Source organism: Jaminaea rosea (genome assembly GCF_003144245.1).
Source record: "Jaminaea rosea strain MCA 5214 unplaced genomic scaffold BDZ90scaffold_16, whole genome shotgun sequence".
In the NCBI taxonomy this organism is placed as follows: domain Eukaryota; kingdom Fungi; phylum Basidiomycota; class Exobasidiomycetes; order Microstromatales; genus Jaminaea; species Jaminaea rosea.
Window position 1 is genome coordinate 17,273 of NW_020289990.1, and position 27,580 is coordinate 44,852.

The window sequence follows — 27,580 nt, forward strand, 5'->3', positions numbered from 1 at the left end:
CCCACCCCACCCCACCACCGCGCCACCATGTCCACCACAGCGGCCAAGATCAAAGAGATCGAGGACGAAATGTCCAAGACTCAAAAGAACAAGGCGACCTCCTACCACTTGGGGCAATTGCGCGCCAAGCTGGCGAAACTGAAACGCGAGCTCATCGCGCCGTCGAGCGGAGGAGGTGGTGGTGGTGCGGGATTCGACGTAGCCAGGACGGGAATTGCGACCGTTGGGTTTGTTGGGTTCCCGAGTGTTGGGAAAAGTACGCTCATGAGCGGAATGACTGGACAGGACTCCCTCGCTGCGGCATACGAGTTCACGACGCTCACGACTGTGCCCGGTGAGTACGGCGCCTTCCCCTCCCTCTCCTCAAACCAGACTGACCCTCTCACCGCCCCTCCCTCCGCCCCGCGCACCAGGGTCTCTCACGTATCGCGGCGCACCGATCCAGATCCTCGACTTGCCCGGAATCATCGAAGGCGCCAAGGACGGTAAAGGTCGAGGACGCCAAGTGATTGCCGTTGCGCGCACTTGCAACTTGATCTTCATTGTCCTCGACGTGTGCAAGCCGCTCAAGGACAAGGCATTGTTGGAGCACGAGTTGGAGGGAGTGGGGATTCGACTGAACAAGCGACCGCCGAACATTTACATTCAAAAGAAGGACAAGGGGGGGATCGCCGTGACGAATACCGTGCCCCTGACCAAGTGAGTAGCGCGAGGCGCGCCCCAACCCCGCCGAGCATGTCCATACTCACCACCCTCCTCGCTTCTCGCGCCGCCCGCCCGCCCAGAATCGACCACGACGAGATCCGCGCCATCTGCAGCGAGTACCGCATCTCCAACGCCTCCATCGCCTTCCGCAGCGACGCCTCCTCGGAGGACTTCATCGACGTGCTAGAGGGCAACCGAATCTACATCCCGGCCATCTATGTGCTCAACAAGATCGACCAAATCTCCATCCAGGAGCTCGACCTCCTCTACAAGATCCCGATGAGCGTGCCCATCAGCTCGCGCATGTGGTTGAACGTCGACGAATTGATGGAGAAGATGTGGACCGAGTTGCGCCTCGTTCGCATCTACACCAAACCGCGCAAGCAGCAGCCCGATTACTCACAGCCCGTCGTGCTGCGCGAGGGGAGGGCGACGGTTGCCGACTTGGCGTCTGCGATTCATCGCGATTTGAAGAACAACATCAAGGGGGCCAAAGTGTGGGGAATGAGCGCAAAGTTCCCGGGTCAGATCTGTAGTCCAGAGCACGTCCTCAGCGATGAGGACGTCGTGTCGTTGATCAAGCGTTGAGGCGGCGCGCGTGCGCACACGCACACACACGCACCCACACGCACACACACACATGTATACTAGCGGCGAGGAGCAGCGGCGAGGCGTAGAATGAGATGCGCAGATGCGCAGATGCGCAAATGCGCAGTTTGATTTACTGCAGGGTCGTTGTGGTGCCTGTGATGGAGAGGTCCGTGCTGGTATCAACGCCGCCGCCGCCGCCGCCGGCCGCTTGAGCTCGCGCCGTAGCTGCGCGTTGGAGCTCCTCTTCGTGCTCCTTGCCCCGCCTGACATTGCGGCGTAGGACGAGCGGTGCGCGACGACGAGGCGTTGAGAGCTCGGCGTTGTCGGCGTCGTCGGCCTTGTCGCTACTGTCCTTCGTCTCGGCGCTGCGCATTTCCCGCTCAACAGCCCTCACCCAGAGATCGCGTAGATCCAACCCTCTCCCCCTACCCTTTCCCCCTCTTCCCCTCATCTCTCCCCCACCCGTTTCCCGCTTCGCAGCCGCAGCCCTCGCCTTTGCCCTCGCGACAGCAGTCCTCCGTGCACGCCATTGTGCCCTGACCAGGCCCGAGTAGTTCTGCCGGGCGTGCTTTGGGTGGACGCGAAAGGGGATCTTGAGGGAGTTTTCCAGCGAGATGGTGCTCAGCCAGGGAGCGTGCCAGGCGGGCGCGCGGGGTGGCGCCGCGGGTGCTGACGTCGGCGTTGAGGTAGAGCCGGTCGCCGTGGATCTTTCAGCCTCGCCCAGCGCGGAGTTTTGAGCGGTTGCTGACGTTGGCGTTGAGGTGGTGCCAGTCGCAATTGAGCTCTGCGCCTCGCCCAGTGCGGAGCTTTGAGCATCGTCCGCCGCATCCCTTTGATCCTCTCCCAGCGCGGAGATCTGACCCTCGCCCGTCGCCTCGCTCTGCGCCTCCCCCGCCACGACACCCTCCATCTCCTGCTCCTGCGCTGCTTCCCCCTTCGCGCACCCGCCACGATAGCTATTCTCGTCGTCTTGCCGCCACTCCTTGACCCTCATCCTCAACCGCCTCTCGTACTTTGGCTTCCATCGCCTCCACCTCACCCAGCAATGAATCTCAGGAAAACGCGGCGGCATCGCATGATCATCGGGCAGGATCGCGGGCGGCCAGTGCGCGTTAGCCGTGAGGGCTTTACGGATGTGCGCGGGAAGCGTAGCGTGGGTGAGAGGCGTTTGCGCACAGGGAGAGGACCCTGCCCGCTTGAAGCCGCGCCCATCGGGCATGTACATCGTCTTGAAGGCGGCATAGGGGCCGAGACGTTTGGCCTGCTCTTGCTCGGCCTTTTTCTCCTCCTCGGCACGCGAGGCGATGCGCGTAGATCGTTCGCGTGGGATAGGGGGTGGGTGGGCAGGGGCTGTTCCTTTGAAGGGGCGACCGCGTTTGCGTTTGGGGCCTTCTACTGGGATGGCGGGTGGACGAGACGGCGCGGGGGGGCGTTTGGGTTGCGGAGGCTTCTTGACCCAGCGAGGCATGGCGACCTCGCCTTTCGGGGGACGGCCGCGTTTGCGCTTAGGAGGGTCGGGAGCCGCTGGCGCTGCTGGCGCTGCTTCCTCTGCAGGTGGGCTGGCGCTTGGCCAGTAGCCGTTGGGTTGGAGCGGCGCATCGTCGGCGCCGAGCATGGATGCATCTTCGCCATTGATCGCGCGCATCTCCTCCTCGCTGGCGCTCATCTGGACTTGTCGCGCAAGAGGGTGGCGCGCTCCTCCTCCATCCAGCCGGACAGCCGACGACGTTGCGAGGGACGGCGATGCGATGCTGGAGCTCGAGGTGTGTGATGACATGAAGCTGTCGAAGCTGCGCGAGCGGCGTGAGCGGCGGAGAGACAATGGTCAGCCAACATGTCTCTTCTCGCGCTGCTCGCACTCACAATTGTCCAAAGGCCACATCAATCGCTTGATCCTGCAGCGCTTCGTCCTCGTCGTCGTAGTATTCGCCTTCCCACTGCTGCGCGGCGTGTGCGCCCTCCTCGTAGCTCGCGGCGTTATCGCGCCCACCTGCTTCCTCCATGCCGCTCGCGTCTGACGATGTAAAGTGGGGTTGGTGGTGGTGGTACGGAGCCAACCTCGAATCCAACACGCCCCCACGCACGCACGCACCCACGCCCCGCTTCTCTATCCGCCCCGCGACACGCGAGGCTAAAGTGGTGGTGGTCCGCCTCGTGTCCGTCGCCAGGCTCGGCCGAACCTCTCCGCCCGCCCAAGAAGAAGGGCGAGCAACTCGACTTGACATGCGACTCCCGCCCGCCTCGCCTTTGCTACCACACCACGCACGCACGCGCACGCACGCCATTATGTCAAGCGCGCCATCCTCGTCGCGCTCCACCCTCATCACCGTCCTCTCGGATACAGCCTTCCCCGACCAAGTCATCGACGTGGCCGCCTTTCTCTCCCGATCCAAGCCAGAGGCAGAGCGCAGCGACTACATCAATGCATGGCAGGCAAAGGCGAGCGCCGATGATGTGGATGCCGACGCTGTAGTCGAGGGAATCTGCGCCGAGTTCAAGGGTCTGGGCGAGGGATTGGACAGGGGTGAATGAGCGAGCGAGAACGAGGGGAGAGAGAGCGCGTTGGCTGATCAAGTTCCATTACTCTCGCTGCTCGCACACGCAGAGATCGAGGGAGTCCACAACCTCGTAACCGCACTCATCTTCAGCGTCGCAGACTCGCAAAAGGCGGAGCGACTCATCGACGCACACGTTGCCACTATTTCACGCGAGACGGGCAAGGAGACGGTCAAATATCGCATGTAAGTGGGCGTGCGAGCAGCTCCACGTAGAGCCCCCAAACTCACGCCGTCCCCCGCCCCCCGCACCAGCCTGTCCAACATCTTCAACTCCCTCCCCCCAACCTCCCCCACCCGCTCCACCGTCTTCTCCGCCCTCCTCAACCTCGCTTCCCACGCAGACGACCTCGACCTCCTCTCGCCAGCCCTCGCCTCCCTCCCGCACTGGCTCGCCCAGTGGTCCATCCCCGAGGCCCAAAAGGCCCAACTACTCGAGACGGTCGCCACGAAGCTCGAGCAGTCCAGCAATGGATCAGACGCAGAGAAGGCCTACGAGTTCCGTCTCGCACACCTCCAATACCTCAGCTCAACGCACGAAGCAGCAGGGGCGAGCACGACTGCGACCGCATCGGCAGAAAAGGCAATCGCCTCGGCCCTGCGCCTGCCTCGCGTATTCGCATTCGACTCCCTCCTCAAGCTCTCCGTCGTAGAGTCCCTCTCCAGCTCCTCATCCGCCCTCTTCTCCCTCCTCAAGATCCTCGTCTCCGGATCCCTGCGCGACTACCAGTCATGGGCGACGTCCAACAGCGCAGAGCTGCAACGCCTCTCCATTCCCGCCGCTCTGGTGGAGAGAAAAGTCCGTCTCCTCGAGGTGACGGCCCTCTGCTCGCGCGCCCTCGAGTCATCGCGATCGCAACCAGACGATGCCTCGGGCTCCTCGGGCGGGGCCGAGGTGCCCTACTCTCTCATCTCGTCCTCCCTCTCCATCCCCTCCTCCGACGTAGAGGCGACAATCATCGACGTCATCCGTGCCGGGCTGGTGAGCGGGAAGCTCAGCCAGACTCGCGAGACTTTCCGCGTGTACAGGTCCACGTATAGGAGCTTTGGAGCTGAGCAGTGGGGGGTCTTGGAGGAGAGGTTGGCAGAGTGGGAGAGGACCATTAGCGGGATTTTGGCTACATTGGGTGGTCCCAGAGGGGCGGGTGGGCAGGCGCAGGGAGCGAGCGAGGCCCAGGCTGTTGCGGCTGCGTGATCGCACTTGATGTTCCAATAGATCTCGATCCTGTAGCTCGGCGTGAATCCAACCAAGGCGGCGGGCTATCCGTGCCACTCTGCAGCCACGTGACACAGTCCAGAATTTCCCGCCCGTCGACTCGCCCATCCGCTCAGCCTCAGCCTCTCTCCGTCCACTCGCGCCGCACCTCCAACTCCATCCCCATCCTCATCCCATCCTCGCCCGCCCACAATGGCAAAAGACGAAGCGAAAAAGGCAGAAAAGAAGGCAGCAAAGAAGGCAGCCGCAGCCGCAGCCGCTGCAGCTGCTGACGCGAGCACCATGTCCGTCGATGCGGCTGAGCCGTCCTCCGTCGTCGTCGTCGAGGACAAGTCGAGCAAGAAGCGCAAGGCGGCCGAAGCGGTTGATGACGATCAGGAGGGGGAGATAGACCTCTCGACTCTCAGTCCCATCGCTAGTGCGTCGTCTCTCAACCGTCTACCTCTCTGGCCTGCACCCCCCTTACACTGACGCTCTCCCCTCGGCATCGCCGGCCATCGCGGCAGAACCTCTCGCCGATCGCAAAATGACCAAGAAGCTCTTCAAGACGATCAAGAAGGCTAGCAAGTCCAAGGGACACGTGAAGCGTGGGGTAAAGGAGGTGGTCAAGGGGTTGCGAAAGGGGGAAAAGGGGTGAGTAGGCAGGCGATAAGGCGTACTTTATTCGCGAGCGTATATTGACCTCTGACCTCGCGCGCGCTCCCTTTCCCGCTCTCACTCTCCCCACGACTCCCTAACGACTCGCTACCGCTCGTCGCTCGCCGCTCGACGCTCCTCGCCTGCCGCTCACACCGCTCAGCCTCGTCATCCTCGCCGGAGACATCTCCCCTCACGACATCCTCTCCCACCTCCCCGTCCTCTGCGAAGAGTCCAACGTACCCTACATCTTCGTCTCATCGAAAGAAGCCCTGGGCTCCGCCTCCTCCACAAAACGCCCCACGAGCACAGTAATGATCGTTCCGGATGGAGGGGCGAGTCGCGCAAAGAAGGCAAAGGTGGTAGCGGAGGTCAAGGAGGAGTACAGGGAGGACTTTGAGGCGTTGGCACGCGAGTGTACGAGGTTGAATGAGGAGATTGTATTGGGGGCGGGGGCGTAGGGTGCGACTTCGGTGTGGATTTAATGACATGCATTGCAGAGTACCTGGCTGCGCTCGCTCACGTCCGACTCTCGTAGCATATATTCTCGTGACACGCAGCGCAACAGCCTGCACGCTCAATCTTCCGCCTCCCGCCCGCTCATCCGCCAGTCCGCCCTTTGCGAAGCGCACAATCTTGTCGTCCTCTCCTCTCGTCTCCACACCACGCCATGACAATGACGGCGAGCGCAGATCCCAGCACATCATTGCGCTCAGGCTCGGCCTCAGGCTCAGGGTCCTCACCACGCCCGCCCTTCTCCATCACACACGCCTACCACTCGCACCTCTCCTCCTCCCCTCACCTCCCACACCCAATCGCAGCCATCCACTCCCTCTGCGACCTCGTCTCTCACCACTCCCCCTCTCTCCGCACCGTCAGCGAGCTAATCACCTTGATTCAACACCACTCCTCCCTCCTCTCGGCCTCCCTCCCCAACCCCACACCCGCGCGCGCAGGGACAGACCTCTTTGCGCGCTTCGTCATTAGCCTCGACTGGCGTGCGGGCTCCTTCGAGGAGGACAAGGAGAGACTAATCCACGTAGCCCGAGAGTACGCAGAGAAGACGGTCCCTGCCACTCGGGGACGCATCGTTCAGAGGGCAGGCGTCTTCCTACCTCAAGGGGGAAAGGTATTGACCCACTCCTACTCCCGAGTGGTTATGCAGCTCCTAGCCTCCCTGGCTGTGGAGCGAAACCTCTCCGTGTACGTCACCGAGTCTCGTCCTTCTGGGCTGGGAATCAAGACGTACAATGAGTTGCGGGCAAAGGGAATCCCCGCCACACTCGTACTGGATGCGGCTGTAGGCGTCGTGATGCCGCGTGTGGACGTTGTGCTGGTAGGGGCAGAGGGCGTCGCAGAGAGTGGCGGAGTGGTTAATGCTTTGGGCACATTTCAGCTTGGGTTGGTGGCAAAGAGTGCTGGCAAGCCCTTCTATGCTGCGGCGGAGAGGTGCGTGCGCGTGCGCGTGCGCGTGTGCGAGGAGCGAGTAGAGGACCTCACGACGCTGACTGTCGTTACGGGTTCACGCGCCCGCCGCACAGCTACAAGTTCCTGCGCCTCTTCCCCCTCTCGCAGGACGACCTGCCCACGACAAAGGAAACGCTCCCTCTTCCCCCGCCTGGGGTGCCCGCTCAAGTCGAGAGCAAGACCACCTCCGCAGCAGCAACATCATCACAGTCAGGAGAGTCACAAGCGCGCATCATGAGTGCGGAGCAAGAAGCGCTGAATCCCTCGGTGCGTATGCGTGTGGGCAGAGAAGACGCGCGACGTAAGCTGATCATCGCGCCACCTCGCCGCCACCTCGCCGCCACCTCGCCCGCCTCGCCGCCAGGTCGACTACACGCCCCCGGACCTCGTAACGGCAATCATATCCGACGTGGGCGTCCTCACGCCAGGAGGAGTGGCCGACGCCCTCTTGCAGGCTTACGGCGGGGCGTGACGGCGCGACACGGCGCGCGAGGAGGATGAATGATGACACATTGATCATGAGCATGACTGTGCGACTACGCCTCGCCCGCTGGTGCTGCGTTCACGACACCATCCTTTCCCTCCTCTCCCTCGTGCCCCGCCTCAGCGTCCCTCCTTCCCCTGACAGCCGTAGCCAGCTCCAACGGATTCAACTTGGCATACCTCAAAAAATCGCGACACACCCCCAGAGCAGCCTGCGCCTTGTGCACCTCGACTGCGACCCACAGCTCGGGCGCTTTCAGCTCGGCGCGATAGCGCCCGTCTTTGGGGATGAACGAGGCGACCGTATCTATGATCATGTTGCGGGCGAGGGTGTTGTTGCTGCGGATGCGGGGCTCGATTTTGAACTGTCGCGAGGCGGGTGGGCGGGCGAGCGCAGTGAGATCAGCGCCCTGAAGCAAGCAAGCAAGCAATCGTGGAGCGCAGGGCGTAGCGCGGCGCCGCGACTCACCGTCCCCTCGCCTCCCTCCTTGAACCAACGACCCAGGTACTGTCGTGCCAGATGCTCAATCCCGCCCTGTGTGGCCGAGGCGAAACCGCAGACGGGGGTGAGGCGGGAGATGATGCTGTGCGTGCGGGCGGGCAGGCGAGGAAGCCGTGCGTGCGAAGAAGAAGAGGGGACTGTCAGGCGTCTACTCTTGATCGAGGCGAGTCGAGGCGAGTCGAGGCGAGTCGAGGACACGCCGCTTGCTCACCGACTACGCGCCTCCCCCGTGCGCTCTACCTCCTCTAGCAAGCCGTAGGTGAGCTCGAATGGGTCGAGTGCAGGGTGAAACTGGATGTAGATGACTGCGCGCGAGGCGTGATGTCAGCTCCGCTCTCTCTGCTCTCTCACCTCTCTTCTACTGGACGCCGCACGCACGACATTCCGTTCCCGTCTCGACGATGCGAAAGGGAGGGGCAAATTTGGCCTCTTGATCCGCAGCGTTTCTGCCTTTGGATGGGCCCTGCACTCTCGCGCTTTTCCCCTTGTTCTCCTTGAGGCCAGCAAGCTCGGCGCGCAGCTCTGCTTCTATGTCGTCTGCTCGAGGGGCGACTGCGGGCGCCTCTTGCTGCTGCTGCGCCTCGTTCTCCTCCCCTTCTTCAGGCTGAGCCACGCGCGTGGACACCGACGTAGAGGGCCCACCATTCGCCAGCTCATCCATATCCACCTCCTCTCTCGCCCCCTCCTCGCCGCCCTCTGTGGTGGAAGGAGCAGGCGGCCTGGTTTTGACCGACACAGGGAGCGTCTCGAGGTCCAGCTCTGGGTGAAGACGTTCGGCCGTCTGCATAGCGTGGGATGGGGCGGGGAGAGATCGATGAGATCCACTAGACTGTAGCATTTCGACGCGCCTCGCTCGCACCCACCTCGACGAGCAAATCAACCAGCTCATTCGCTGCGCGCTTTTCCTTGCCTCGATTGCACGTCTGGTCGTACGCAGGCGCAGGCGCAAAGGGTGGTCAGCCAGCCAATCAAACGCTTCTCGCAGTCTGACGCACGCCCGCCCGCCCGCCCTTCTCACCAGAATGATTCCCTGCCCTCCCATCTGACCATTCCCTGCCCCACGCCATTGCTTGCGACGTCCTCGTCCCCCGCTGCGATCGTCGCCTCCTCCTGAGCGCTTGCGCTTTGCGCTACCGCCGCCTCTGCCTGGCATGGAGGTGTGGTGGGCGCGGGTGAGGGTGAAATGAACGAAGTCGAGGTAATGTGTGGTGGTGGAGCGGAAGGAAGGGACGCCAGGGACGCCGGGGAAGCAACGCATCGACGGAAAGCGAAAGCGCGACGGGCGGGCGGACTCGTCTCGCCTCGAGCGGGCCGCGCAAGACGACGACTTGGACGTCGGTGGTGCAACTCGTCTCTCTCTCTCCTCTCTCCTTCTCCACCTCTCCCAACCCCCGCCCCTCTTTCTCACAACCATGGTCAATCCAATCCTCACCCACCTCAACTCCTTTACAGCGCGCAAGGGAGCCGAGAATGAATCGCACGGAAGCCACGAAGGGGCAGCAGAGTCGTCGAGCACGGGCACAAACGCGAGTGGGGCCCATCACTTTCCCGGGATGCGCAACGATCTAATTCTACGCGCAGCGAGGGGACAACAGACAGAGAGAGCCCCAGTGTGGGTCATGCGACAGGCTGGACGATATCTTCCTGGTGAGGCAGCGTGGCGCGCAGTGAGGGGCATGGCTATATGCATGCGTGCTAACCACCCGAATCCAACCTCGCCCTCGCCCTCGCCGCCTCGCGCCCAGAGTTCCGCAAACTGCGCGAATCCCACGACTTCTTCACGTGTTGTCGCACCCCTTCTCTCGCTACCGAAATCACTCTCCAGCCCATCCGCCGCTACTCCGGTCTCCTGGACGCAGCCATCATCTTCTCTGACATTCTCGTGATCCCACAAGCCATGGGCCTAACAGTCGAGATGCTCCCCTCCAAAGGCCCGCATTTCCCTGCCCCACTCGAGACGCCCAAAGACGTCGCACGCCTGCACAAGCGCGTAGATGTACACAAGGAGCTAGGCTACGTTTTCGACGCTATCACAATGACCCGCCGCGAGCTCGCGGGAGAGGTGCCCCTCATAGGCTTCTGTGGCGCCCCCTGGACGCTGATGGCATACATGATCGAAGGTGGTGGGTCAAAAGGATTCGAAAAAGCAAAAAGGTGGCTTTACGACTATCCAGAGGAGAGCAAAGAGCTCCTCCAACGAATCGCAGACGTGTGTGTAGACTTCCTCGTCGGACAGGTCAAAGCGGGAGCTCAACTCTTGCAAGTCTTCGACTCTTGGGCTGGAGAACTCTCCCCTGCGCATTTCCGCACCTTCTCCCTGCCATACCTCCGCTCCATAGCATCGAGCGTAAAGGATCGCCTGGCCTGCTCCAGCACGCAATGCGTCCCGATGATCTGTTTCGCCAAGGGGGCCCTAGGCCACTCCCTCTCCGACGTAGCAAAGGCAGGTTACGACGTCGTGGCGCTGGACTGGACCGTCGAGCCCGCCCAAGCCCGCAAGGTAGTCGACGCTGCCATGCCTGGGTCTGCTCCCTCTAAAGGAGCGGGCGCCAACGAGGCGGGACATCGTGTGGCTTTGCAGGGGAATATGGACCCTTCGGTGCTGTACGCGAGCAAAGAGGCCATCGAGGTCGAGGTGGAGAAGATGCTGCGTAGTAGAAAGGGTGGATTCGGTGGTGAAGGGGCGTACATTGCAAATTTGGGACATGGGATCACCCCCGGGGTGGACCCGGAGCATCTGAGGGCTTATCTCAAGGCGATTCATCGCTACTCGAGGGAGATTAATGCTGAGCGCGGCGACGACTAGGCGTACAGGCGCCACGACGTGAAATGAATGGCATCCGTTTGAGCGCGGGGGCGTGCGTGAATGAATGCCATCCATTCGAGCGCGCGGCCGTGAATAACATCCGTTTGACTCGATTGCGTGACGCTGCTTGCTAGCTCGTCGTCGTCGTGGTCGTCGTGCTGAAGGAAATGGCCGGCCGTGCACTACTGAAGGGGAGTGTCCCTCTCGCAGCACTCTGCCTCTGCTCCGACTTACTCACCCCCCGCCTGGCCTTGCACGACGACGTCGAAGACCTTGTCCGCTTCTTGCCCTTGCCCGTCAATCCAACTAGGTGCGCAAACTCCCCACCAGGAAGGAAAGCAGGATCTCCCAACCCGAGAGGATCGTCCTCATCACGCTTCTCTGCGCGTGCCTTCCCCGCCGTCGTCGTCGTCTCTCCGCCGGCCGCGCCTCGCAACCCCAGCTTCTCCCCAATGAAGCGTTCCCCTCTTCGCCTAGCAAGCTTGTCTGTCTCATCGTCCTCGTCCTCCTTCTGCCCCGCCAGCGCACGCACAACTGTCCGTCCATCCTTGAGACGGCGCATGGGTCGCCCATCCCTCCCCTCTACCACGCCGCCTCGACGCTCCTTGGCGCGCTTCGCCGCAAGACGGGAACGACGTCGTTCTTCTGCTAGCTCGGCGCGAGTAGTCGCATCGTGGTCGCTACTGGCGGGCTTGAGAATTGATTTGGGCGCGGAGGCGGAGGGTGGTTGGGAGAAGTAGGAATGGAAGAGGGAGGGGTCTAGGCGGGCGGCTGATGATGAGGATGATGGGGATGACGACGACGATGATGCCGCTGCCGACACGCTTGCGCTTGTTTCTGCTGTTGAGCTCTTCTTGCCCATGATTGCCGTCGTGTGAGTGGTGATTGCGATAGTGAGGAGGAAAGGAAGGCAAACACGGAAACACAAGGCGTGTGCGACCTTGAGCCTTGAAATTTGGCGGCCTGGCCTCGCAAGTCGGTCTCCACCCGCCTCACGTGGGACGGAAGACGAGAAGACAAGACGAGAGGCACGCTCCCAAGTTCACATCATTCATCCCTCCCTTCCCCTCCCATTGACTAATCGCCCACAGTGAATCTCCTCCGACAAGCGCATCTTTCCCCCCTCAGCCACTCCACCACCCACTCTGCCTTCGCGCTAGCCGCCAGAATGTCCACCGCCCCCGCAGAAGCCAAACGCCCCAAGCTCGCAAGCTCTGGCGGCCTCGTAACGCACTCAGGCACCTTCCACGCCGATGAAGCTCTCGCTGTTCACCTGTTGCGCAAATTGCCCGAATTCAAAGAGATGCCCCTCACACGAACGCGCGATCCGCAGATAATCAATGACGCACACATCGTAGTCGACGTTGGTGCCGAGTATGCGCCAGAGAGGAGGAGGTACGATCATCATCAGCGGGGGTTTGAGGAGGTGTTTGATGCGGAGCATAAGACGAAGTTGAGCAGTGCTGGATTGGTTTGGAAGTGAGTTCGGCGCGAAGGGGGAGGGGTACGAGGTGAAGCGAAGGAGAGACTGACCACCACGCCCCATCACGCCGGGCACGCAGGCACTACGGTCCCTCGATCCTCTCTGCGCACCTCTCCCTCCCCACGTCAGACCCCACCATCGCGCTCCTCCATGCCAAGCTCTACGACGACTTCATCGAAGCGATAGACGGCATTGACAACGGTATCCCGCAGTACAGCGGCGTCCCTGCAGCCTACAAATCACGCACCGACCTCTCCTCGCGTGTAGGCCACCTCAACCCACGATGGAACGAGAACACCTCACCCGAAGACCAGGATGCTCGATTCGAAAAGGCGAGCCTGCTCGCGGGAACCGAATTTTTCGAAAGGGTAGACTACGCCGTTCAGGCATGGCTTCCCGCTCGTCAGGTGGTAATCGACGCACTCGAGGCGCGCAACACGTTGAGCGGGGATGCTCGCATCCTCCTCTTCGAAGGATACGCGAGCTGGAAGGAACATCTCTTCACCCTCGAGGCCTCGCGCGAGCACACAGCCCCGGGAGAGGTAATTTATGTCGTCTACCCAGACGAATCGGGCAAATGGCGCGTCCAAGCCGTCCCTGAGTCTCCCGACTCTTTTGTATCTCGCAAGGCGTTGCCCGAGGAATGGAGGGGGGTGAGAGACGACAAGCTGAGCGAGGTTAGCGGGATCGAGGGGTGCGTGTTCGTGCATGCTAGTGGGTTCATCGGCGGAAATGCTAGCAGGGAGGGGGCCTTGAAGATGGCCAAGAGGGGGTTGGAGGCGTGATGCGAGGCGGGCACGCGAGAGTGAATGACATGCTATCGTTTGGAATCATCCCGCAGGCTGCCACTTGAGACATGATACCGGTCGCGTTCGCGTCTGACGCTTTGCTCTCGTGCCACGCCGCCGCGCCTCACGCATCCCTGAAGCGCAGGATGAAGTTGACGAGGACGGCCACGAGGAGCATGACGGAGAGCATCGTAGGGCCTGGCGAGCGCAGCGAGGCGGACGAGGAGGTAGCGGAGGTCAGCACGCCTTGCATAATCGCCCTATATGCTGCCAGTCTGCGCGCGCCAACTCACCCAACCTATCGTCGTATGGCCCAGACCCACGATTACGGATGGCAGCCGCGCGCCAGTGGTACGTTGCGAGGGCGTAGACCATGATGGCCATTGCTGCGGGCGAGGAGCGATGAGAGTGAGCCAAGGGGGGCGATGGGCGAGGCTACGAGGGCGGTGAGGGGGGCGGCACCAACTCACCAACAAAAGAAAACATGGCCGCACTGATTCGCCCAACATTATCGCCAAAGTTGAGCAGACCGGCAGCGAGAGCGGAGAGGGTTACGGTGAAGTTGAGCCAGGAGAGAACTGCGAGTGTGGCGAGGCGTGGGTGGAGAGAAGAAGAGAGTCAGCCGTCCATTCCTGCCCAATGGCATCGCATCGAGATTGCGGGTGTAGAGCATTGCTGGGCTGAATGGGATCGCCCGGGATATCGTGCTGCACCCCCCCCCCCCCCCCCCCCACGGCTCGCACTCACACGTCCTCTCGTTGGCGAAAAAGACCTTGGGCTCCACGCGCACAGGAAGGGCGATGCGCTTCCCTGCTGTGCGTTGCAGGAGGGGTTGAGTGGACATGGCGAGGGGGCGGGCTGGGCGAGTCCAGAGGAAGGAGGGATGTGGGGACCGGGAGATAGTACGGCGAGGAAAGGGAGGAGAAGCTGCGGAAGATCTGCTTGCTTGCTCGCTCTGCTCGCTCTGCTCGCTCTGCTCGCTCTGTGCTGTGAAGAAGAAGTCGAGGGGACTCGAGCGTTGTAGCGGGCGGGAGTGAGAGATGGAGATGTGTGTGAGAGAGAGAAGCAAGAACCGGCGGACTCGCTCTCAACTCGGCCTGATTCCGTCTGGCCGCCTTGCCTCGCCTCGCCTCGCCTGAGCAATGCAAGTCGAGGGTTGGGCGCACGTTCCTCCGAGGTGGACTGGCAGGGCGGCTGGGCGGACGGAGTGATTTCACGACGAGGGCGAGGGGAGCGAGACAGAGCGATGTCTCTTCTCCTCACTACCATCAGTGCAACACCTCGCACGATTGTAGGACGAAAACGCAAAAATGTAATGCTGCTCATACGACGGACAGACGGACAAATAAAGGCGCACGCGCACCGCTACCCCTCCTCCCCCTCCCCACCCGCCGCACTCCCCGCGTCCTCCTCCTCGCCCCCCGTCCCCGGGCTCGTCCCCCCTCCCCCCCTCCCCGCAGCAGCGGGATCCACCCCCTTCCTCCTCATCAACAACGCCCTCTGCCTACACTGATGGTAACTCCTCGTCCCAACAGCCTTGGCAACCGCCTCCCATCGCTGCCCGTACTGCGCTATAGCTCGCTTGAGCTTTTCGTCCTCTTCCGACGTCCAGCGGACGTACGGCAATCGCTTGTCCGGCGAGGTGTTACCGCCTTTGGGCTTGTTGTTAGAGGCAGAGGAGGAGGACGACGCGGAAGCCTTGCCACCACCACCAACACTGGTGCCACTTCCCGCGCTCAGCGGTTGCGCAGAAGCAGAAGCTGACCCGTTGCCGCCGCCGCCCCCGCCCACCGAATCGTACGAGGCAGAGTGACGATGACCGGGCACGAACCCATTCGCCGCGTGATGAGGCGAGTCAGCACTAGGAGACATGTAGCCCGACGGCGGGGCTGGTGGTAATGGGATGTGCGCGCCGCTCCCATTCAGGCCGTGCGGGCTGTGCAGCGCGTAGGGAGGCATGTGGTGGTGGTGATGTTGCGGGTGGAGGGGCATGCCCGGCGGTGGGGGTGGAGGAGGGAGTGACCCCGCTGAATACTCGCGAGAGTGAGAGTGGTAGTGCCCATGCCCGTGCCCATGCCCGTGCCCGTGCCCGTGATGCATCCCCGGCGGTGGTGGTGGTGGCGGACCTGTACTGATCGGAGGCAGAGCATACCCCACGCTGCCTGCACGCCCAGGGTAGACGTCATTGCTCATCAGCGGCGAAGAGCCGTGGCTGACCGGCGAGCCCATCATGGGCGGTAACGGCGGAGCGGTCGAGTACGAATACCGCGGCGATCCATAGTCCGAATGAGGAGCGACGCTGTGCGCATACGCAATGGGCGCTCCTCCCGTTGCGCTCGTACTGGAGCCGCTCGCGTTGCCCGCCGTAACACGGTTGCGCGCAGCCATCAAGCTCGAAGCGGCGCTGCGTGGAGGTAGATTGGAGATGCCACGTCGAGGAGCATTGACGCCCTCGCCCCCTGGCCCCTCCTCCTGGCTCGAAAAGCCGCCATCCCGTCGCTCATTGTCCGAGCTCGAGGGCTCGCTACTCTGCGATGGATTCTGGCTCGCGGCAGCCTGGTCCGCCAGCAGGTCCAACGCAGACAACCCAGCACTGTGCGGCGGCTCATCCGCATCGCTGCCCCTCTGCATTCCACCCTCCTCGGTCCGGGTCCTGATGCGACGAGGCGATGCCCCCAATGTAGGGAAAGAGGCCTTGTGGTGCAACGGATTCAAGTAGCGTTGCTGCGGCGACGCATCCGCACTCGCACTCGCGCCTGCATCGCTCGCGGACATGCTGACCCTTCGCCTCTTGGGCGACTCAAAGTAGCTAGGAGGTCGCTGCGCCGCCACGTCGTGCGTCTTTGCCATCGAGGCCGCGGGCGGAAAGTACGCGCCCTGCTGCTGCTGCTGTTGCTGTGCTGCTGCGGCCCTGTCTCGCGGCGTGAGGACAGATTGCGCTGCATGGAGGAGTTCGTCCATACCGTTGTGCGAGGCCGCGGAGTCGACGCGCTCGTGACGGATGGGGCCGGGGCCGGGGCCGGGGCCGGGGCCCGCGCCGACGCCGACGCTCTTCGTCTTGGCCTGCGGCGAGCCCATGAGCGCAACACTTGCTGGAGCCGAGACTGGCGGTTCTTCTCCGCCGCGCGAGAGCATGGGGTCGATCACAGGGCGAGCGCTGCGTGGCGCCTTGACAGGGCTGCCCGCACGGCGTGGAGTCCGACCCGCCGTGAGCGTTGCGGCGCTGCTGGGCGTCTTGGGCAACCCAGCACCGAGCTTGGGCGGAGGAGTGCGAGGACGAGCGGACGGCGATGCTTGCTGGCTGAGAGGGGGGTGTGGCGGCAGACTGGCTTCTTGCTGAGCGCGGACATTGTTGAGGCGACGAGCAGCGAGGAGAAGATGCTCTGCTTCTGCATCACCCAGCGTCGTCGGTCGTCTTCGCCTCGCTGACTTGTCCTTGCGTGAACGCTCGCGCTCGCGACCACCCGGCGTCGTAGCCGAGGAGCCGCCAGTGAAGGCCGCCAAGTCCACGCCGCGATCTCGACTGCGGTGCGGCGTCGTTGGAGCAGACGGTGTCGACAGCATCGCCTTGGCCCCTCCTCCCCCCTGCACCAATAGCGGCCGCAGCGCTTTGAGCTCGCTCTCAAGCCGATGCAGCTGCGCCTCTGCATCTCGCACGCGATTGCGGAGGTAGCGCTTGTCTGCTGCGAGCTTGTTGCGCTCCGCAATGACGGCAGACATGGGCGAGTCAAAGACGTCGGTGTACTCTGGCGCTGCGTGGGAGCTCGTCGAGGGAGTGTTGTCCATGATGCCGAGGCCGAAGCCCTTGGAGGGCGTTTGCGGGGTGCGAGGCGGTTGCGGCTGCGTGTGCGACGACTCGAGCGAGGATGTCGCTGCTGGCGCTGGGGCTGCAGGTTGACGCGGCGAGATGGCTGCGCTGACTTCCTTGGCGGCGGCGACGGCTGCTGCTGATGGCTTGCGCAACCCTGTGCCTGGCAACGAGGCAGCCCATTTCATCTCGTCCTCGACACTCGCCGCCCTCTCTCTATCCATCTCTCTCCCCTTTGTCTGTGACTTTGCCAACAGCGAGCTTAGCATACGCGCCGACGCCTGCGCTCCCTCCAACTCGACCTCCAATCGATCCCGTAGCTGTCTCTCCTCTGACATCTCGTAGGCGTGCGATGCCGTCAAGTTCGAAATGACCGACACTGCTGTGACTCGCGTATTGTGCATCGACTCTTCCATCGATCGAATATACGCATCCTGCTCCAGCGCATGTTGTCCCAACTTGCGTACCATTGCTGCCAACTCGAGCGACTCGCCATGATCGCGCAAATCCATGCTCTCCACGCTTGAGACGACTGCATTGATCTCAGACGAGTCACTGAAAGTCTGCGGCTTGGCCGACTCTACACTGCCATACGCTCCTCCTGCCGAGCTGTAGAGGATCGACTGGATGTCTGCGGCCGAGGGCCCGGCGATGGGGGCGCCCAGGTGACCGCTCGTTGAGCTGGTGGCTCGCCCCAAGATGGGGGATGGAGTGCGTGATCTCCCCTCGTCTTCCTTTGTGGATGCGCTGTCTGTGCTTGGTCTTCTGCGATGTCGACGCTTTGCAGCCTCGTCCAGAACACTGGATCGCTCGAGTCGATTGATGGCGCGTACTTTGCGCGACTGCTGTGGTGTGGCGTCTTCGTCGAGGTCGTGACTAGCTTCGCGGCGAGTCATGCGAGTGGCGCGAGCGGCGGATCCTGCCCCTGCCTTCAGTCCTTGCTGCTGCTGCTGCTGCTGCTCGTCGTCATCGCTGATGGCCATTCTATGCGACGACGAGGCGGTCGACGACTCGCGGTGAGTATCGTGGCGAGACGGCGGCGGCGGAGGCGATGACATGGCCATGGCGGATGCTGATGCGGATGCTGGTGCGGATGCTGATGCTGATGACGCGGATGCTGCGTCGACGTCGGCGTCGGCGTCGGCGTCGTTCTTATCGTCTTCCCCACCGCGAGGAGTGGGAGTGGGTGACTTGGAGCCTAGTCGTCGCTGCTGATGGTGTTGCTGCGCCGCCGCGTTGGTGTTGGGGTGTTGGTCGTCGCCGGCTGCACTAGTACGAGCGAGGTCCGAGCTCCTCGCATCAGCAGGAATCGGGACCTCGCTCGTCGACGACGCAGATCCTCGCGACGGCAACTCAGGGGTCGTCTTGGCCTCTGCCATCGTCGTCGTCGTCGTCGCGACGGGCCAAGGGAGAAAGGAAGAGGCGAGGATGTGATGTCGTTCGAGATGTTGAGAAAGAAGGAAAGGGCGAGCGGCGTGCGAGATGCGAGTAGAGGGAGAGAGGGAGCACGAGAGGGAGAGAGCGGCGAGTCAGCAGGCAAGCAGGCAAGCAGGCAGGCAGGCAGGCAGGCAACAGACAGGCGGGAAAGGGCAGGAAAGGGCAACTTGAGGCAAGGCGTCCTCTGCTCGCGGCGCGGCGGCAGCATCGGATCCAAAAGGCACAGACAGACAGACAGACACACAACACAGGGCGGCGAGGACGCAGAGCGAGAGAGCCGCGTCACCGACGAGCGAACGAAAGACAACTTTTTCGCATTGAGCGATGCGATGAGCCATGAGCGATGCAGGCAGGGCGACGGCGCGGACGCAAGCGGCCATCAGCGAGAACCAACACCAGGCCAGGCCATCAAGCCAAGCCAAGACAAACGACCCGACAGGCACGAATGACGACGAGCGGGTGCGACCGATGAGAAGGGCGCGGCGTGTGTTCGCGCTGGCCTCCACGAGAGCAATGGACAGATGTGCCTCATTGCTCGGCGGGTGGAGCGAGGGCGGCGACCTCTCCGTCCGCGGGGGGCAGGGGCGAGCGGAAGGGGCATTTGATTGCTACGCTGCAGCCTCAACTTGCGTCTTCCCCTGAAGCCATCGGCCCCTTGGCAATCGCACGCTCCTCACCTTCCTATCTTACCATCGAATTCGTCGCCGTCGCCGTCGCCAATCTAAGCCCCTCTGCGCAACGCAGAGAGAGCGTGTCAAGAGAGAGAGAACAAAAAGGGGAGAAGTGCTGCCCCCGTCCAACCCTCTACTTCATTGCGTCCATCCATCTGCGACTTCTTCTCCAGTCATCCTCGCCGACTCGCCGCCCTCGCGCCACGATGTCACCCCTCCTCGACCTCCTCATCCTCTGCCTAGCCATGGCCGGCGGCACCTTCTTCTTCGGCCTCCTCCCCCTCGGGCTTCGCCTATCGCGCCTCACGCTCCGCATCCTCGAAGTGGGAGGAGCAGGCCTCCTCCTAGGAGCGGCAGCTTCCGTCGTCATGCCCGAGGGAGCGGGCGCCCTCTTTCGCTCTGAGCAGGCGCGCGAGCATCGAGAGAATGGGCACGACCATGGACATGAACACAGGCGCGACATGCTGCTGCAGACTCGAGGCGGTGCCGGTGCGGGCATAGAGGACGCTCAGGCGGAGACGCTTCTCGCAGTGAGCTTCCTCGCGGGCATGCTAGTCCTCTTCGTCATCGACCAGATCATGAGTCCCGGTCCGCACATCCATGCGCCCTCCTCCCACAACCACGATGAGGCAGAGACAGAGGAAGCCGTGGACCACCACGACGGAGATTCGTGCGGGAGCCACCATGTCGATCGACCCCACCACGAACGTCATCTTTCGCGCATGTCCAGGCCAGAGTCTATGATCCTCACGCGCTCCAACGCAGTCCCCACGCTCAAGAGTATCAGCAATCTCAGAAATGCTGCAGTGGTCCCGGCAGCGGCGGCGGGAGGAGACGGCAGTCGTAGCCCTCGAAACGCAAGTCCCGAAAGCAGCGACGGATCAGTTCCCGGCCTCCCCGCAGACTACTATACCCTCCCTCGGGCGGACAATGTCGAGTCGGCCTACCGCAAGCAGCAGCAGCAGCAGCAGCGTCGCTCTTCTTCTTCGAACCACTCGACCCCTTCCTCCCCATTGCTGGGCGCAACCCGCTCCCCTCCCTCTTCACCGCCGCGTAATCGTCATCGCCACTCTCACGCCTCCCTCTCTTCCAACACTGCGAGCGCAAAGTCATCATCGGGGGGCTCAATCGACTCCGCCCGCGGTCTACGCGCCGCCTTTACCAGCATCGCCGGCCTGCTCATCCACGCCGCCTGCGACGGGATAGCCATGGGCGCCTCGGCGGCCAGTAGGGACGAAGGGCTTAAGCTCGTCGTCGTGGGCGCCATCCTCCTGCACAAGGCACCCGCTGCCTTTGGGCTCTGTACGCTCCTCATCTCGCGAGGACTCAGTCGTACCGATATACGCAAGGCAATGGGCATCTTCTCCCTCGCTACGCCCGTGGGGGCGTTGGGCACTTACTTTCTACTCAGTATCGCGCTCGGTGGCACGCCCGCGAGTGACAGTGACAGTGGATCTGGATCTGGATCGTCGGCAGAGGCTGGATCCTCCGCCATCTCCCCCTCTCACGTCGGGACTGCCTTGACCTTTTCTGCTGGCTCATTCATCTACGTCGCACTCGATGCGGTGCACGAGCTCGCCTCCAGCTCAAGCGACTACGAGCGAGGACCTGATGGGCGACACATTGCCAAGATGACGCTGGGAAGGACGGGAAGGATCGCCACCTTGCTCGCTGGGGCCGTCTTGCCCAAGACGCTTCAGATTGTGTTTGGGCATGGTCACTAGACGCTGTTGTGAATGCGACGCCGTGGCGGTGGAGGTGGTGGTGGTGGTGATGATGGTGCTGAATATATTGTACAAAGTAGACGCTGCTGGAATTCCGACCCTTCTCTCTCTCTCTCTCTCCTCTGACAGCTGTGCCGCGCTGGCGCTGCGCCGTGCCGCACTGCTACTTCTTCTTGCCCTTCATAGCAGCCCTGCGTCCCTGGCCTGTACGTGCGAGTGAATTGTGCGTTTCATGATCATGGTCAGTCCCGGCTGCTTTTCGCACTGCGCGGCGCAACTCACCCTTCTTGGGCGGTCCCTTGCCTAATCGCTTCTTGCGTTCAACATCCTTCAACCTCTGCACTTCCTTTGCATCCTGTAGGAAGAACCTTTCCCCCTCCCCACCCGGATTCTCGAACAGGCCCAGACTCCTCAGCCGCAATGAGGGTGGGTAGTAGTTGAGCATCGAGGGCCCGACGAGGGGTCGCTTCAATAGCTTGGCACCTGTGCGCAGACCGCCTGGTGCGTGCGGCGGTGGTGGAGGAGTGTGTTGGAAGATGCGGGAGCGGAGCGTGAGGAGGTGCCGGAGGGGTGAGGAGGCGGATGATGAGGACATGCTGGTGTAGGTGTCGTGGTGGAAAGAGAAGGGAGGAGGCGAGGCGGCGGGAGGAGCTCCAAGCTCGAAGCTCGTATTGCAGCCTCTCCTCGTCGTGCCGGAACGGGAGACGGACCACCTGATCATCTGGTGCCACGAGGGTCAGTCCGACGCCTGCTCGCCCGTCTGCCCGCCCGCGTCGCCGTCGGTTGTGCTGAGCAGCTTTCTCTCTCGCTCCTCTCGCTCCTCTCGCTCCTGATCACCATCATCACCCTCACCGCCCATGGCCTCACCAGCCAACGGCGTCGGGCCAACCCAGCATGCCTCTAGTCCGTCCGCTCCCGCACAATCACCAGCATCACAGCCACACCCGCCCAGCTCGGCAGCGGCTGCTGCCGCCATCCAGCAAGGCTTCCAGCCAAACGCATCACAGCATCTCGTCGCTCATCCCTTCAGAGCGCCGGGATCGGGGCAAGGAAACGCTGGCCCATCTACTTCGTCCTCTTCCAATCAGAATGCGAGCTCCAGCTCGAACTCGAACGCGAACTCATGGGTCGCAGCAGGCGGTATCGATCTACGCGCAGAGGAGGAAGCTCTCCGAGCAGGGGAACGTCAGGCACCACCGCCGTCGGACCCCTACTCCAACTCAACGCAGCGCGGTCAAACAGGCGCTGCTGCCTCATCCTCTGCGTCCTCTTCCTCCTCGTCGACGGGCTACCTGCAACTGCTCCCTCTAGCGCAAATGGTACACCGCACCTCCTCCTCGTACGATATAAACGACGTGGACCCAGAAGTGCTCAACATCCTCTCTGCGGGGGCGAGGATTCGTTTTCGCAACCTCCTCGAAGGAATGGTGCGCGCGGCGAGACATCGTGGTTGGAGTGATGCGGAGCGGGAGCCTCCGCTTGAGGAGGGCAGTCGGGGGAAGAAGGATGGGAAGCAAAAGGAGAAGAGACCACTCTATCACGAGGAGCTGCTGAGCGATCCGAGCAAATGGCTTAGGGCGCTAGAGAAGGCGGAGCGTGGGCAAGAAGCGGTGATGCGGAGGAAGAGGGCACAGCTACGTGCCGAGAGGGAGAGGAGGGAAGCCGAGAGGGCTGCCGGCGTGTCCACACCGCTGGCTAGCAAGGACGGCGCCAATGACGACTCTATAATGGACGGTGGTGCGGGCGACGACACTGAAGAGGGCGGCTCATCGCGCAAGAAGGCGAAGCTCGCGACGAACGCGAGTAGCAGCGCGAATGGCGGCGGAGGATCAGGATCAGCGCCCGGTTCAGGCGATGGTACTACAGGCCCTTCGACCCCGACGGCAGCACCAATCGCATCCAACGCGACGGCGAGTATGAGTGCAAAGAACATGTCCGACGACGTGCGTCGGCGCCTCGCAAACAATACGGCAGCAAGAGCGTTGGGTAGTTTGGGCGGGTCGATGCCCAAGTGGATGACGATGGGTGGTGGAGCCGGCGCGGGGGCGGGGGGAGGAGGATTCGGGTCAGCAGGTGGAGAGGGCGGGATGAGCCCCGCAAGCAATCTTCCCAAACCACGCTTCGCTCCTCAACCCCCCGTGCAGCAGCAGGAGGGCAACCAAGCAGGCTGGGCACGCGCTCCCTCGGGCAAGGCTGGCTCGCCCATCGCGAGGGAAGGGACGGTGAATCCACAAGGCTGGGGTGACCTCTCCCTTCGAGCTCTGGCTAAGCAGGAAGAGGAGAGGAAGAAGCGTAAACGCGTCTTGCTGAGCGATGCCTTCCATGCGCTGGAGATGGAGAGGCGGAATGGCGGGGGTGGGAGCAGTGGCGGGGATAGAGTCGTAATGCGATGGAGGGCGCTGGGAGGGAAGGAAGGGAAGGAGGGGCAGGAGCAGTGAGAGCGGTGACCATGGCGATGCGTTGCAATTGTACAAAATAAGATGGCGTCCAGCCCACAAAGAGGCGGACGATCGATTACAGAGACCCGGTTGTAGTGGTACGACTCTCCAATGTCCTCCCGCGCGACTGCACTTCCCTCAAGTACCCGCGCGGCCCCACCTTCCATGCCTTCGCGAACACAAAGAGCGGGATGGTGGAAAGGGCGAGGGACACGCATGCTAGGAGAAAGGAGGCCCAATTGAGGCCCAACCTCGTGTACATAGGCTGCGCCGCCAAGGGCAGAAAGGCGATGAAGCTATTCTCCCCCAAAGCGAGGGCCGTCATTGCGCTCCCGGCCACGTCGGCGTAGGCGTCCACAACGTATGAGGCGACGCAATTGATTACGATGACGCTGCCGCACCCTACCATTGCGAGGCCGACTGTTGGTCCCATCCAGTGTACGTGCGGGTACGAGGAGAAGGCGTACACCATCATCCCACCCGTGACGCCTATCAAGCCGCCAGGGAGGGCAAGGTGAAGACGAGCCTCGGCGCGCGGGGTGCCTCTGCCATTGCGACGTGCGTCTGCCCAGTAGAGAGAGTTGGTGAGGAACAAAAAAGGGATAGAGCACAGCTCCCCCACGACGGTTGCCGCTTGAACGAAGCCGGCCTGCGTGGCATCCCAGCCGTAGAGCTCCAAGTAGACTTGCTCGACGGACTGCGTGAAAAGGTAGATTGTGCCGAGGAGGAACGACGTCCATGCGGTGCAGCTTAGCACGAGTGGCTCCGTTGCCAGCATGAGGATTGCGCGGCGTACAGTCACTGGGATACTTGTTTGCGTGGACTTGGGTTCTACGTGTGCCTGGACTTGAGGGAGGAGCAAGGCGAGAAAGGGGAGGAGCACGGCGAGGTAGACTGCTTGTGTCCAGAATATGGCACGCCAGCCAGCTCCCGTTGACAGGACTATACTCCCTATGACGGGTCCCACTGAGGAGCCAATAATGTACGCAGCCATGTACCCTCCGACCCACATGCCTCTCGTTCTCTCGTCGCTCCACAATCCCGTCAAGATCGAGATGCTAGAAGTGGCTATGATCCCCACGAATCCGCCCGTGAGGAATCGCGTCACAAGCACAGTCGCATAGTTGCGCGCTACTGCTTGTGGTACGATGCAGACTATCATTGCCACCCACGACGCTAGAAAAGGCCAGTAGATGCCGTGATCCTCCATGAGGGGGACGGCTACGAGGGCGAACAAGGCCCCGCCGATGGCCCACGTCGTGACGGGCCAGTAGGTGTTGGCTATTGTGGATTCATCGATGCTGAACTCGTCGGCGAGGAGAGTGTGAGCGACTGTGAAGGCTGAGCCGTTTGAGAGGCAGGCGGCCAATGCTAGCAGGGTAAGGAAGGAGGCGGTCCAGCGGCGTAGCGGGCCCATTTCGTGGCCAGGCGAGGGAGAGGGAGAGGGGGAGGCCATGCTGGCGGCAGGAATGTGTAGTGACAAGGACAGGAACGCTGAGTACGACGCGCTATCTCGGCATCATTTGAGAGGGTTGTGTGAGAGTGACTCGGAGGCAAGTAACGAGGGCTGGAATTGGGCGGACTGGAAGGAGCACTTGGAGCGTAACGGAGCGAATTCAGTCCGCGGTCCAACTTGGCGGACTTGCCGCCGGTAACGCGGAAAAGCCAGTCAGCCTCGGCGCAGCGGGTGGGCCACGGGTGCGGGGCAGCAGGGTCCCACGACGATCTCTTGACTCTCCCCGGCGAGGGGCAGAACATCCCTCCTTGTCACGAGGATCATCGCGCGTGGTCATAAGAGTCGTAGCATTGCATACACATCGCACGACAAAGTGGTGGAGCAGCATAAACGAAGTGAAATCAGAAAGCTACGCGCCCTCAATGCTTGGGGAAGGCCGCCTTGGCTACCTCTCCCGTCGAAACAGCTGGGAACACGAAATGATCCCTCAGCAATCTTCCCCCAGCCACGTTGAACTGCAGACTCGGATGAATAAGTCTCGGCGCTCCCAATGCCTTGTTCCTCTTCTCCCTCTCCTGAACAAACGTCCCCTTCTTGAGCGCTTGGATGTGCACATTCTCCATCTGCTCCTCCAACGTCATACAGCTTCTCGCCTCCCTACCCTGCGGAGGGTAGTCGTGCCCAACATGGATGCGAGTGGAGCGAGGAAGGCCAATCAACTTCTCCAGCGTAGCAGCCAAGTCGAGGGATGCCCCACCGGGGAAATCGGTACGCGCTGTCCCGATGTCGGGCATGAGGATAACGTCTCCCGTAAAGATGTCTTGATTGACTTGATAGCCTAGATGGTCGGACGTGTGACCGGGCATGTGGTGGACGCGGATCTGCGAGTTACCCAAAGGGATGGCCGACCCAGGCTCGTGGTACTCGTCAAAGGCAGCTCGTACCTCATCGAGGTTGATCCCGTACTTGGGCGCAATCGTTTCCTGCACTTTGCGTACCCCAGCACCGATGCCGATGGGGATGTTGGCCACATCCCCACCTGCGCCGAGGAGCATCTCGCGCAGCACGCGGGAGCCAGTCAGGTGGTCGGCGTGGACGTGCGTCTCGAGGATGCGGGTGCAGCGTGCATTTGTGTTGCGGAGATGGTCGACGACGGGTTGAAGAGGGGCAGAGTCTACTTTGCCTGTTGAGACGTCGAGGTCCAGAACCGGGTCAATGACCACTGCCTGGCGCGTCTCGACGTCCGTAACTACATAGGTCCAAGAGCCCGTCGCTTGGTGGTAAAAGGGGGTCACTTGCGTCGTAGGGGAGGACGTCGTTGTGGCCAGGGTTCGGATGGCCTCGAAGCGAGGAGAGAGGCGGGCGAGCGTGGGGGCGGGCGTCGGGGCGACTCGAGAGGACGAAGCTCGCGTGGAGGCCGTGAGGATTTGGCGTGAGGAGGGTCGACTAGCGCGGGCCAGAGCTCGCAGGGGAACCGTTACCAGGGGAGTTGACATGGCGAGAAGGGTGGTCGTCGGTTGGATGGAATGGATAGGAGGTCAAGATGGAATCGCTCTCGCTCCACCCGGCCTGCTCAGCATCACCAATCCCCCCCTCACTTAACTTTACCGGGCGGGTATCGCAAGGGCGCGACGGCCCGCTTCGCCCCGCCCGCCCACCTCTCGCCCTTCAATCGGCCGGCCTGGATTAAACGCCCGATAAGCAACCGACGGCAAGGCCTGGCACAAATGCGCTACCAGTTACGAGGCTTTTGCAGGAGCCAATCAAATGCTGGTCATGTGATCAGGGCAATAACTTTATCAATAAGCATCAGCACCGTACCATTTCCTCTTCGTCTTTGCCAACCACGCACGCACCGCGATGTCAAAGGATGACAAGCTGGCACCACGCGAAGCGCCCCACGAGCTCGCAATGACCAACAGCGACAACAGCGATAGCGATGACAGGCATAGCGACCACGACGCGCAACAAGGTCCTCGTACCCGCCTCACCGACACCCTCGGAGGAGGCTGGCTGGAAGCGCAGCTACTCCTCACCACTCTAGCCACAGGAGTACTGGATGCCGTCTCCTTTGGCGAGTACGCCGTCTTCGCCTCCAACCAAACGGGAAACGTCATCCTCCTCCCGGCCCACGCCATCGGCCTCGTAGGCAAATACAGACCCCCAGCCCTCGTGACTGCTCCTCCTCTCCTATCCACGGGGCTGAGCCTCGTCTTCTTCCTCCTCTGCGCCTTCATCTCTGGTCAGATTGGCGCACGCGTAGGGCATTGCAGGCGGGGCTGGTTCCTAACTACCGGCGTAATTCAGGCAGGGCTACTCCTCCTCGTTGCAACATTGACCGTCACTGGGGTACTAGAGAGTCGAGGTCAGGCAAACGCGATCCCCGTCTCTCTCCTCGCTACGGTAGGCGGGTTGCAAGTCTCCCTCGCGCGTTGCTCCGGTATTCAAGAAGTGCCCACCGCCATGCTTACTGGACCCATGGTGGATTTCCTTACACTTCCCACCCTCTTCTCATTAAAGGCGCCGCATACGCGAGATTTGAGGGCACTCTATCTGCTCCTCTTTGTGCTAGGCATCGTCCTTGGATCTCTGGCTCACTCCTTTAGCGGACCAGCAGCAGCCATGTATCTCGGCTTTGGGCTGCGCTGTATTGGCATCGTGGTGCTTTGGTTCCAGCCGGCGAAGAAGCAAGCGACTGGTCGTTGTGCGTAGATCGCGTTTGATAGACAGCAAACAGCATGCATTTGATACCATTTGCGAGCGCGCGAGCACGAGCACGAATGAGATGAGGGGCGTAGTTTGATGGCAAAGGAA

General features: G+C 62.2%; 18 protein-coding genes across 18 annotated transcripts; 10 read left to right on the forward strand and 8 right to left on the reverse strand.

Annotated features, from left to right (window-relative positions):
- The first annotated feature begins 33 nt into the window (after positions 1-33).
- On the forward strand, positions 34-1,428 carry BDZ90DRAFT_234274 (P-loop containing nucleoside triphosphate hydrolase protein). Its single transcript, XM_025506952.1, has 3 exons — positions 34-334; positions 414-699; positions 786-1,428. Exons 1-3 carry the CDS (start codon positions 70-72, stop codon positions 1,291-1,293), a joined length of 1,059 nt encoding a protein of 352 aa, XP_025359663.1. The 5' UTR covers positions 34-69; the 3' UTR covers positions 1,294-1,428.
- On the reverse strand, positions 1,160-3,355 carry BDZ90DRAFT_76055 (hypothetical protein). The gene has a single exon (XM_025509849.1). The coding sequence runs from the start codon at positions 3,071-3,073 to the stop codon at positions 1,427-1,429; it is 1,647 nt and encodes a 548-aa protein (XP_025359664.1). The 5' UTR covers positions 3,074-3,355; the 3' UTR covers positions 1,160-1,426.
- A 227-nt stretch (positions 3,356-3,582) lies between these two features.
- On the forward strand, positions 3,583-5,046 carry BDZ90DRAFT_281661 (hypothetical protein; the record flags this gene model as incomplete). Its single annotated transcript, XM_025509390.1, has 3 exons — positions 3,583-3,820; positions 3,902-4,037; positions 4,107-5,046. 3 exons carry the CDS (start codon positions 3,583-3,585, stop codon positions 5,044-5,046), a joined length of 1,314 nt encoding a protein of 437 aa, XP_025359665.1.
- A 149-nt stretch (positions 5,047-5,195) lies between these two features.
- Positions 5,196-5,749, forward strand: BDZ90DRAFT_76100 (hypothetical protein). The gene has a single exon (XM_025509851.1). The coding sequence runs from the start codon at positions 5,260-5,262 to the stop codon at positions 5,536-5,538; it is 279 nt and encodes a 92-aa protein (XP_025359666.1). The 5' UTR covers positions 5,196-5,259; the 3' UTR covers positions 5,539-5,749.
- BDZ90DRAFT_243509 (L30e-like protein) lies at positions 5,411-6,143 on the forward strand (the record flags this gene model as incomplete). The annotated part of the gene is made up of 2 exons (XM_025507437.1): positions 5,411-5,700; positions 5,867-6,143. Coding segments are annotated over exons 1-2 (384 nt in total), but the record flags the coding sequence as incomplete, so codon positions are not given.
- A 308-nt stretch (positions 6,144-6,451) lies between these two features.
- On the forward strand, positions 6,452-7,642 carry BDZ90DRAFT_208730 (nagb/rpia/CoA transferase-like protein; the record flags this gene model as incomplete). Its single annotated transcript, XM_025504023.1, has 4 exons — positions 6,452-7,152; positions 7,245-7,338; positions 7,381-7,437; positions 7,535-7,642. Coding segments are annotated over 4 exons (960 nt in total), but the record flags the coding sequence as incomplete, so codon positions are not given.
- Positions 7,643-7,664: 22 nt separating this feature from the next.
- Positions 7,665-9,353, reverse strand: BDZ90DRAFT_281663 (hypothetical protein). Its single transcript, XM_025509391.1, has 6 exons — positions 9,174-9,353; positions 9,019-9,078; positions 8,534-8,936; positions 8,367-8,460; positions 8,123-8,237; positions 7,665-8,018 (listed from the first exon to the last, which is right to left on the reverse strand). The coding sequence occupies exons 1-6, from the start codon at positions 9,306-9,308 to the stop codon at positions 7,707-7,709; spliced, it is 1,119 nt and encodes a 372-aa protein (XP_025359669.1). The 5' UTR covers positions 9,309-9,353; the 3' UTR covers positions 7,665-7,706.
- A 181-nt stretch (positions 9,354-9,534) lies between these two features.
- On the forward strand, positions 9,535-11,072 carry BDZ90DRAFT_234278 (putative HEM12-uroporphyrinogen decarboxylase). The gene is made up of 2 exons (XM_025506953.1): positions 9,535-9,802; positions 9,901-11,072. The coding sequence occupies exons 1-2, from the start codon at positions 9,568-9,570 to the stop codon at positions 10,959-10,961; spliced, it is 1,296 nt and encodes a 431-aa protein (XP_025359670.1). The 5' UTR covers positions 9,535-9,567; the 3' UTR covers positions 10,962-11,072.
- BDZ90DRAFT_76271 (hypothetical protein) lies at positions 11,027-11,940 on the reverse strand. Its single transcript, XM_025509852.1, has 2 exons — positions 11,643-11,940; positions 11,027-11,543 (listed from the first exon to the last, which is right to left on the reverse strand). Exons 1-2 carry the CDS (start codon positions 11,821-11,823, stop codon positions 11,092-11,094), a joined length of 633 nt encoding a protein of 210 aa, XP_025359671.1. The 5' UTR covers positions 11,824-11,940; the 3' UTR covers positions 11,027-11,091.
- Positions 11,941-12,129: 189 nt separating this feature from the next.
- BDZ90DRAFT_275963 (metal-dependent protein hydrolase) lies at positions 12,130-13,229 on the forward strand (the record flags this gene model as incomplete). The annotated part of the gene is made up of 2 exons (XM_025508909.1): positions 12,130-12,440; positions 12,524-13,229. 2 exons carry the CDS (start codon positions 12,130-12,132, stop codon positions 13,227-13,229), a joined length of 1,017 nt encoding a protein of 338 aa, XP_025359672.1.
- A 127-nt stretch (positions 13,230-13,356) lies between these two features.
- On the reverse strand, positions 13,357-14,076 carry BDZ90DRAFT_223876 (putative VTC1-protein controls Sec18p/NSF-dependent priming of snares and; the record flags this gene model as incomplete). Its single annotated transcript, XM_025504592.1, has 4 exons — positions 13,357-13,430; positions 13,526-13,618; positions 13,703-13,810; positions 13,980-14,076. 4 exons carry the CDS (start codon positions 14,074-14,076, stop codon positions 13,357-13,359), a joined length of 372 nt encoding a protein of 123 aa, XP_025359673.1.
- A 404-nt stretch (positions 14,077-14,480) lies between these two features.
- Positions 14,481-18,620, reverse strand: BDZ90DRAFT_76292 (hypothetical protein). Its single transcript, XM_025509854.1, has one exon. It carries the CDS (start codon positions 18,417-18,419, stop codon positions 14,598-14,600), a length of 3,822 nt encoding a protein of 1,273 aa, XP_025359674.1. The 5' UTR covers positions 18,420-18,620; the 3' UTR covers positions 14,481-14,597.
- Positions 18,621-20,302: 1,682 nt separating this feature from the next.
- On the forward strand, positions 20,303-20,854 carry BDZ90DRAFT_211219 (hypothetical protein; the record flags this gene model as incomplete). Its single annotated transcript, XM_025504101.1, has 1 exon — positions 20,303-20,854. A coding segment is annotated over one exon (552 nt), but the record flags the coding sequence as incomplete, so codon positions are not given.
- A 99-nt stretch (positions 20,855-20,953) lies between these two features.
- Positions 20,954-21,508, reverse strand: BDZ90DRAFT_76289 (hypothetical protein). Its single transcript, XM_025509853.1, has one exon. The coding sequence runs from the start codon at positions 21,465-21,467 to the stop codon at positions 21,036-21,038; it is 432 nt and encodes a 143-aa protein (XP_025359676.1). The 5' UTR covers positions 21,468-21,508; the 3' UTR covers positions 20,954-21,035.
- A 204-nt stretch (positions 21,509-21,712) lies between these two features.
- Positions 21,713-23,691, forward strand: BDZ90DRAFT_234283 (hypothetical protein). The gene has a single exon (XM_025506954.1). It carries the CDS (start codon positions 21,730-21,732, stop codon positions 23,308-23,310), a length of 1,581 nt encoding a protein of 526 aa, XP_025359677.1. The 5' UTR covers positions 21,713-21,729; the 3' UTR covers positions 23,311-23,691.
- On the reverse strand, positions 22,892-24,861 carry BDZ90DRAFT_234284 (MFS general substrate transporter). The gene has a single exon (XM_025506955.1). The coding sequence runs from the start codon at positions 24,725-24,727 to the stop codon at positions 23,387-23,389; it is 1,341 nt and encodes a 446-aa protein (XP_025359678.1). The 5' UTR covers positions 24,728-24,861; the 3' UTR covers positions 22,892-23,386.
- Positions 24,862-25,098: 237 nt separating this feature from the next.
- BDZ90DRAFT_234285 (Metallo-hydrolase/oxidoreductase) lies at positions 25,099-26,370 on the reverse strand. Its single transcript, XM_025506956.1, has one exon. It carries the CDS (start codon positions 26,260-26,262, stop codon positions 25,186-25,188), a length of 1,077 nt encoding a protein of 358 aa, XP_025359679.1. The 5' UTR covers positions 26,263-26,370; the 3' UTR covers positions 25,099-25,185.
- Positions 26,371-26,524: 154 nt separating this feature from the next.
- BDZ90DRAFT_234286 (hypothetical protein) lies at positions 26,525-27,521 on the forward strand. Its single transcript, XM_025506957.1, has one exon. The coding sequence runs from the start codon at positions 26,627-26,629 to the stop codon at positions 27,476-27,478; it is 852 nt and encodes a 283-aa protein (XP_025359680.1). The 5' UTR covers positions 26,525-26,626; the 3' UTR covers positions 27,479-27,521.
- The last annotated feature ends 59 nt before the right edge of the window (positions 27,522-27,580 follow it).